This window comes from Olea europaea, chromosome 8, assembly GCF_002742605.1.
Source record: "Olea europaea var. sylvestris chromosome 8, O_europaea_v1, whole genome shotgun sequence".
Classification (NCBI taxonomy): Eukaryota; Viridiplantae; Streptophyta; class Magnoliopsida; order Lamiales; family Oleaceae; genus Olea; species Olea europaea.
The window spans coordinates 1,943,205-1,952,464 of NC_036244.1; the positions used below are offsets into that span (position 1 = coordinate 1,943,205).

Sequence of the window (9,260 nt, forward strand, 5' to 3'; positions counted from 1 at the left end):
AAATATATTTAGGTCACATACAATTTGGTCACAAATTAACGATTTAATTAGTCACTTATTATTTTTTTATCACAAATAAAATTTTTTATGTCACATTGTTTTACGATTATAATTCAAAAACTTTGTAGGTCATAGTTTGTTCATCGGTCACAAATCAAAAAATTAATTAGTCACGGATTAATTTTTAGTCACAACTTATCAATTTATTAGTCACAACTTTTTTTCGATCACAAATCAAAAATTTCATGGATCACATATTATTTTTGTGTCAAGAATAAAATTTTTTATAGGTCAAAGATTATTTATTGGTCACAGAATCAACTATTATTGATCACAACTCATTTAGTCATTACAAATTATCAAATTTATTGATCACGTTTAATTTCATCAGTTACAAATCAAGTCCCAATTTATTTGTATGTCACAGATTTTCAAATTAATTGGTCATAAATTATTTTCAGTTGCAAATTATTAAATATTTAGGTCACAATTAATTAATTGATCACGAATAACCAAATGGTTGGTCACAGACCATCGCGCCACCATCGTAGCCAGAACAACCAGACTTGGACACAACACTCAAACGAAAAAATCAATCAAAATAATGTCATCACACAACCAGACTCAAACTTCGCAACAACCTTAACGCAACACCATTACTACCACCAACTCACCGGATCGTGACCCTATCGCTGCAGCACCAAAACACCTGACATTGTACATATGACCACCACCGTCACCACTACCAAGCCACCGCAAAAAAACTACCACAAAATCCACCTCAAAACCATCTGTGACTACCGCTAGCACCACCATCCACAACTGCCTGAACCATCACCCCTCCCACAACCACAACCAACACAGCCCAACAACAACACGGAAATTTACCCCAAACCCAACACAAACGCATCACCATAAAGAAATAAAATGAATTGCAGAAAGCAAGAAATCAAAATCACAAATTTGAAATTGAAATCACAATTCTGAAGGTTTAACTTTTGAATTATTAATTAGAATAATATCACAAATCACCTCCCGCCACCACCCCAGATTCGACACCCACCATCGCACCTCACTGTTAGATGCACGATCAATCACATCCAGCAACGGATCTGACACTGTCAGCCACCATCGCAGCACCACCACCAGCAGAGGCATCGTTGCTCGCAACGCCTTGCTGTCTACATTAGCGAGCATGAGGAAGGAGACTCAGCAATGCACGACTGCCACCTTGCCATCGCCAATAAAGGTGGTACCTGAGCAGATGACGGTGGAGAGGGAAAGAAGAATGGATACTGAGGAAAGGAGAGGAGAGGGGGGGAGAAATAATTTACAATTTGGGTAAATGTATTAGGGTTTGGTATGAAAAATCTGATTTGTGAAAATTGAAACCTTTCATCTGATTTTAGAACACAGGTTTTTTAAAGTTGGGTTTTTTGTAATTTCCACTTACAAATTCCTTTCCAAAGGGGTCGATTTAGCATTAGCTCACCAAGTCCAATGATGAAGACCCATGGACCTCTCCAATTTCCTAGCATCTTATGATTCAAAAAACTGAGGAAATGCAACAAGGGCCTAAAAATTGAAAATAAAATATCAATTTCAGATAAGATAGAAAAAAAGGGCCTTAAAGGGGTTATGAGAAAAAAATTAAGCAAACATACAGTAAAAAATCTTCCAATAGCATCCAAGATACTGTAATGGAAAATCTCTAATTTGCCGAAGTTCAAAAAGTTACCTGATTAAATCATGATTATGAGGAGCCGCGTGGAACAAAGTACATGGCAAATGTCCTTAATCTTTATATTTCTGAATTACTCCTTCATGTTGATTACTAACCTCCGCAAGTTCAGTTGCAATCCTGCATTTGCATGTAATGCTATCAATGTAGATTCGAAACTCTATGCAGATAATGACAATCACCCAGCTGAGGGACGATGTAAGGAATGGGGGATATTCAGAGAGAAGAAAGCCATTTTAAATGACGTATCAGACGTGTCAGAGGCAGGCTGGGAAGTGTCACAGGAGTGACAGTGTCCAATACATGTCTGACATGGACACACCATCCTGTCCATGCAGGGCTATAAATTCAATACGACCACAAGGAAATAAATACTTACCTGGAGATAATTTTCAAAAACATATCCAAAGATACTGCTTCTAAGAGTACACCTGGCAATGTTAGTTTTTGGGGTTAGAAGCAAAGCCACAGGGTTAAGTTTCTGCTATAAAATGCCATCAGATTTAAACAAACTGAACTTCATAATGCCTGCCGAGAAAGATGCACTGTGCTCATCGAATGGCCACTATTGTTCTGATATAAAAAGTGCATCAGTTGTGATGAAGACAAAAGGGGAATAGGAAAGGTAAAATGGAATACTGTCGGACAAAAACCAGAAAGATAATTCACCTCAATGAACAAATATTACAGTTTAAATCTTGCATTAGCTGCTTACGCAAGGTAAAGTAGTGCATTTCATAAGAATTCATAACTATACCAGATGATGAAGAAACTTGTAGTTGGTACAGGTTTTGATCCATTAACTCAAGCCATAACTTAATTCTAAAGACTTCTTAGAGAGAGATTAATTTTGTCAAATGCAAATAAATAGAAACTGCAAACATATAAGGGAGATAGCAATTATGATACTTCCTACATCCTAAAACTTCAGCGATGAAACTAAATATCACTCATGTAAAGGTAATGTCACAAGGAAGTATTGAAATTATCAGTTACTCTCACTCGAATTGGCCGACTAGTTCTTGAAATCAACGAGACTTCAGTAAGAAATTATCATGTCCTTAACTGAGATGAGAGTACAAATCATATGCCAAGCTCACACAAAATCACAGTTTCACCCTAAATTCCCTCCAGCTAAGATGAATTTCAGTTAAAAACAGATAGATACTCTGCTTCATGCACAATCCTGTCTATCCAGCTTACTTACATTCAATTAGACAAAGTAGCCAGATTCCAAAACATCATCACATAGATCCAACTCGTACGAAGCTAAATCTTAGCACATTAAATTTAGAATATATTCAAGCTAAATGCAAAGTCAACATAGTCCGCAACAAAACTCACCTAGTTTGCATAATGTTGATCAGAATATTTTTACAGCCGGCCTTGTGAAGAGAAAGAAGAGAGAAATGAGAACTCTACACAGAAAAAAATAGCATTGTATTAGAAAGAGTTGCATTCTCCAATTCTGCTGTTTAGTCAAATATGAAAACCCATTAAAACCCGTGTTTTTCCAACAAAACTTAGTCGAAAACACACTCATCAAGACAAAACTTTGAACTCAGAGATGCCAATAGGACTCTCTGATCAATAAGGCCTACGGAGTAACAAGACCGCTAGATGCTTTGAACTCTGAACTTCTCATAAAATGTGTACTAGCATTATTATTTATGATTTGAAAATCATATTACCATTCACTGCTTCCACTGCTTTTATTCAGTTTGAACATTGACAAACATATAGTGGGCTCATTAAACACAGATAATTGTTGAAATCAAAGAGCATAAAATGTTCCTAAGACAATTGTCTAGAGTTTTCATTATGCTTGTGTGCAATGAAAATAGTCACAGAAATATTATTGCTAGCGATTGCTATTTTATGCATAAACCAGTACATAATGCCATTACTCAGTCTATTCCACTTTGCTTAAATGAAGGTGTAAGCTAGAATCAAGAAAATTAAAATAAGTGAAACAGTAATTCAAATGCTTGCTTTCAAAATTCAAATTTTTTTTTGGGGGACTGATGCACAGTGATAACCATCGCCATTGGCATAAAATATGAATTACACACCTGAAAAAATCACCCATTTCTTCCCTTCACATGCTTCAATAAAGTGTGTAAATCCTCTCCATTGGAATTTAGCAAATTATATTCAACAAGTGTGGATTGAAGAATAGAATCAGGCAGAATCCCATCTTCTAGCATGTGTTTGTACAATGACATGGCATCCACAAGCCTTCCAACTTTGCAGTAACCACGAATAAGAATTGTATATGCTACTATATCGGGCACTAGTCCCATGTGTAGAGCATTGTGAAAGACAGAATATGCTTCCTCCATCAACCCTCTTTTGCAGAGACCATCAATCAGGACGCTGTAGCTCACAATAGTGGGAGACAGTCTCCTCTGAAGCATCTCCTCATAGAGCTCAAAAGCATTTTTAATATTACAAGTTTTGAAGTAGCCATCAATTAAAGAACTGTATGTGACCACATTAGGCATTGGACCTTTATTCGACATTTTAGAAAATAACGAGATTGCATCATCCATTCTACCTTCTTTACAAAACGCATCAATCAAAATAGTTAAGGTAATAGCATTGACTTTTATCCGTCTGTGTTTCAACTCATCATAAAGCTGGACTGCCTCATTCAACATTTTCAAAGAGCAGTAACCACAAATTAGTGTATTGTATGTCACAATATCAGGTTCTGGCCCATACTCTGAAACCTGCCTGAACAAATCCAATGCATTTCCAACCTGACCTTTGCCGAAGAGTGCATTTATCAAAACGTTGTAGACAACTATATCGGGTTTGACACAATTTTTAACCATCAGCTCATAAATTTGTAGTCCAGCAGTTAGATTATTCTGTTTGCAGAGTCCATCAATAAGAGCACAATATGTTACAACATCGGGAGAGAAACCCATTTTCAATAGTTGAAAGAAAAAAGTTAAAGCCTCAGTTGATCTCCCTCTCTCAGAGATACCCTTGAGAATCGCAGTGTGAGTCATTAAATCCGGGATTATTCCGTAGGAATCCATTTGCATATACAAGTTTATTGCAATATCCATCTGTTTCAATTTGCACCAACCATCTATCAAAGAGTTAAATACATAAATATTCGGAGTTATACCGCTATTTACAGCCTGGTAGAAGAATGTAAGAGCATCATCCATCTGACCCCATTTGCTGAGACCATTTATAATCACACTGTAGACTACAACGTCAGGCATATAGCCCTTCATCACAATATCCCTAAATAAATTAATTCCATCTTTCAAAAACCCCATTTTGCAAAATCCGTCAATAAGATTACTGCAAATTAAAATAGAGGGCTCAATACCATGTTTCATAAGCTGTCCAAAGATGCCAAAAGCCTCACTAAGTCGGCCACTCTGGCATAAACCATTTATTAGAATACCATAGGTCACTATGCTTGGCATAATCCCTTCTTTCAACATTCTATTATACGTTTCAAATCCCTTTTCTACATCTCCATTTCGAACATGAGCATCAATAATGCAACTAAAAAGAACCACATCCAACTTAATCCCTCTGTCCAAAGCTGCTGAAAGTAGCACGTGGCCCTCATCAAATTTCCCCAACTTGAACAAGCCATCAATCAGTATGCTGTAAATAATAAGGTCAGGAGCTATCCCCCTCACAATCATAAGATCATAAAGCTCAAATGCCTCCCCCAATCTCCCGTCTCTGCAGCATGCATAAATTAATGTGCTAAAAGTCACTACACTTGGTTTTGGCCCTGTTTCTAGTATCAACACAAAGAATTTATAAGCATCTTCAGTACAATTACTTTTACAAAGACTCCTTAAAATCTTATTACAAGCAACAATATCGAGCACAAACCCCATCTCAACCATTACTTTATGAAACTCAAACCCCATTGCAAACTTGTCCTTCTTCAACAAACCATCCATCACAAAACTATATGGATCCAATTGTCTCTGCCCACTTTTCCACTTATTTTCTAATTTGCTACACACATCAAGAATAAGATTAATACGTTTCAAATCAATCAAACATCTCAAAAGTTTCAACAACGAGGAATCTGAGACCACTATACCCATGCCACACATTCTTAAAAACAACTCAACAGACTGATCGATCAACCCAAGCCTACAGTAATTCTCAACGAGAAAACTATAAACAGCACTCTTATTAGACCCAACAGTTCTAAATCCCTCATCATCAAATGCATCAACAAAATCAAAAGTTCCAAACTTTCTGATGACTTCATCAAAGGCCCATCTAGCTTCATCAAATTTACGATTCCTTAACAACAAATGTATGAGCTTAACATAAGAGTCACGGGTGTGACTGAAGCCAAGAAAATGCTCAGACCACTGAAAAAATTTAATTGCTGAAACAGGTTTCGATTTAAGATTATATAGAATAGTTCCCACGTGGCAAGGTTGCAATTTGGAGAGATTTTGATGGTCAATAAATTTGAGGTTTTCTTGATGGAAAGCTAGCGTTATCTCGTTGATTAGTATTGTTGGGAGTGGGGATTTGGTATATGAGCGTGAAAATATGAATATTGAAACGGGTTTCAGCAAAGATTGTACCTTTAAAGAGGAGATTAACATAGGCTTGAGCTTGTTGAACTTGTAGTTGGAGTCTATTCCAATTACTTGAGCTGCTGTGATTTTTGCTTGGAGTTCAAGAGACGTTTTTCTGCTGCAATTGTTGGAGGGTTTTTATGGGTGAGTTTTTAACGGGTCCCACGGCTTCGACAGACCAAAGGCGGAACTTTTTGATCAAACTTGCGGAGGCTATGTCCGTTCGTTTGGCTAAAGATAAGGCAAGGAACTGGTTCAGGGGGTTGGGTTTGGGTTTGGGATGATTTATAGGTATTTTTGCACGGCTAGTCGGCTAGTGCTGTGTGTACACGTGAATTTACGCCCTCTGCACACAATAAAATATGTGTGGGTCTTCTTTTATGTGAAGGGGCGCAAACCTTGTATCTATCTTGAGTCATACACGTAACATTATCTTTTTTGCTATAGGTTCAACATTTTTGGCCCTATCAGTTTCACGTACTTAAGTTCGCTACTTGTCTTTACCCAATTCAGCCAATAGATAGTACCGATAAATTTCATTGAATTGTTTTGTTTTCTGGATTCATATAATAATATTTATGGCACAAGAATATTATCTTCGAGATAATCGATAACTTATCAAGATCATATATTTTTTAAAACATATAATGAACAATGAAGAGAAAAGTAATCACCTTCGACCCTCGCACGACCCCCTTGCCTGTTGATCCCTCACTTTGGTGACAAGTAGAGGCCAAGATAGATTAGAGGTGTCTTTCTTTTTTGGCATTTAAATTTTTCTAAAAAAAATTGTCCTTCCAATGAACTTCCTTATCATATGCAAAAGAAGTGATATAAGTCGAATCCTAACCCTTGTTTGAGCCTCATTCTTTTTATAAGAATATTTGAAAAGTGTATTGATGCGAAATGTGTGGTTAAAAAAAAATTTGAATATACATTTAATATTATTTTATTGAAAAATGTGTGATTAAAATGATATCAAAACACAGTTTAAGAATACATTTTTTCAAAAGAATGGAGATCAAATAAGAGCTAAATGTAGAAATATAAGGTCGGCCATCTCTCCATCAAAAGAAATGAGATTACAGATTACAACACATTAAAAAATTAGTCAAATTTGCCTAACGTAGAGACAATCAAGATAGCTGTGTAATTAAATATATAACTTACAGAAAAGCGGACAAATCCAACCAATCTTGTTTGGACAATGAAAAGAGCCACAGGTTTATCTACATCGAATCAAATTAATTTAACTAATAAACTAGATAGAATCTTCAAAAATCGAAAGTTGAGGGCCGAAACGTTAAACATATACCATGTCTGGTTTTATTAAAAATTAATTTCTAATCAAACTTTAATTGAAAGCACGAATTCATAACTACAATTTATTTATTATCCACACATATCATTAAACTCGATATTTTTTTTTTCGTTATAAAGAGATTGTAAGTAACTTTTAATAGAAAATATAGGCATATATTATATGGAGAAGCAAATTCTCAACCAAGTATAAAACAGAGTTAACACACAGTTTTCCTTAAATTACAGACTACATGAAAGGAATGGCCATTTAGGGATACAAACTACTTGTGCTTCAATACTTTCATTAATACATTATAATGCACAAGTGTTACAAGTCTTTAAGGGGAAGCCCCAACTCCAATTTTTCCCTCTCCAAATTAACGATAAGAAGAAGATAATGATTGAGTAGATGAACATTAAACAAAAATTTATCAAGACCCTATAGCAAGTCAAGATGACATGTATCTGCAACACAGACAAGAAAGTCCTGTACGAGTTTCCATAGTGGTTGCAACCACCTTTAAATACACATCTAGCGGATAAAGCAACACCACCAAAAATAAATGGATTTAGTCATATTAGAAGACTCTATGCTTATAGAATATTTTGTATAGCCAAGATAGCATAATCTACCATGTTTCATCAAAGAAATGAGAACACAGAATACAGAAGAGGAATGGTAGAATTTGAGAGAAAGCATTTTCGAGTGGAAGTTCAATTAATGCTGAATGTACTGTATCAATTCATTTGACTCCATATTCAACATGTTAGTTTTATTTATACTTATAAATTACTTTAAAATAGAAAGTTGCCAAAATTTGGAAAATCCATCAACTTAAAACTAATAGATAGCATGCATTGGGATTCATGTCATTACATTTGACATAGACTTCTACTGGTTGTCAACTTACCTCAAGGCTCCTCTTCATCTAGTTTCGAGAAGGTTATGAATAAAGAAAAATTGCAAAGTTATAACACCTATAATACAAGCCGAGCTAATATATCTCATAGTCAAGATATCCAGAATCAAAGACCTTTTAGGGTCTTTGCTGATCTACTAGCAATTGATTTTAATATATGAAATTTTAAAGTGATTAAATTTATTAAAATCTAAGTATCCTTAACTGATAGGCATCCTCAATAGCTCACGAGTTTATAAAGATTTATTAGTTTGAAATTTTTTTAAAGATTTGAAAATATTTCCTGCTTAAAAATACATATAACAAGCTATTCTGAAATTTTATCATTTTTAATAAGATTCTTATGAATTTTGTCAAAATCTATTCAAATTCATAAAATTTATTAGAATTTATAATTTATAAAATTTATCAAAATTTCAGTTGAAGACATCTTCTAAAAGAACTGCTGAAATCGAGTAAAATTTCAGTTGAGTACCGCCTTTAATTTTCCCATCTTCAAATTCTCATTCCAAAATGTGGGCTCTAGCCCAATTTTTCACTCTTAAATCCAACGCTCAGCCCATTAGCCCACTCCAAATGCCTTTATATAACCCCAATCAATCACCCCAATTTCGACACATTCTAGGGTTTAGCTCCGAGGCTTCACCTGTTTCTCTCGATCGACCCCGCCTCTGAAATTTGTATGCACAATGCCAGAAAAAGTTTTGCTTC

General features: G+C 35.3%; 1 protein-coding gene across 5 annotated transcripts; it reads right to left on the reverse strand.

Annotated features, from left to right (window-relative positions):
* Positions 1-947: 947 nt before the first annotated feature.
* Positions 948-6,574, reverse strand: LOC111398493 (putative pentatricopeptide repeat-containing protein At1g31840). Of its 5 annotated transcripts, none has more exons than XM_023025421.1 (6): positions 3,814-6,574; positions 3,086-3,159; positions 2,121-2,314; positions 1,739-1,861; positions 1,493-1,575; positions 948-1,256 (listed from the first exon to the last, which is right to left on the reverse strand). In XM_023025421.1, the coding sequence occupies exon 1, from the start codon at positions 6,352-6,354 to the stop codon at positions 3,823-3,825; it is 2,532 nt and encodes an 843-aa protein (XP_022881189.1). In that variant the 5' UTR covers positions 6,355-6,574; the 3' UTR covers positions 948-1,256; positions 1,493-1,575; positions 1,739-1,861; positions 2,121-2,314; positions 3,086-3,159; positions 3,814-3,822. The 5 variants fall into 5 exon arrangements, with proteins under 5 accessions (XP_022881189.1, XP_022881187.1, XP_022881188.1 ...); XM_023025419.1 differs by having other exon boundaries at positions 1,454-1,575; XM_023025420.1 differs by having other exon boundaries at positions 948-1,295; positions 1,454-1,575.
* Between the last annotated feature and the right edge of the window lie 2,686 nt (positions 6,575-9,260).

Coding starts and splice junctions, on each gene's coding strand:
- LOC111398493 (XM_023025418.1), bottom strand. CDS start 6,354: ATGTTAATCTCCTCTTTAAAGGTACAATCTTTGCTGAAACCCGTTTCA.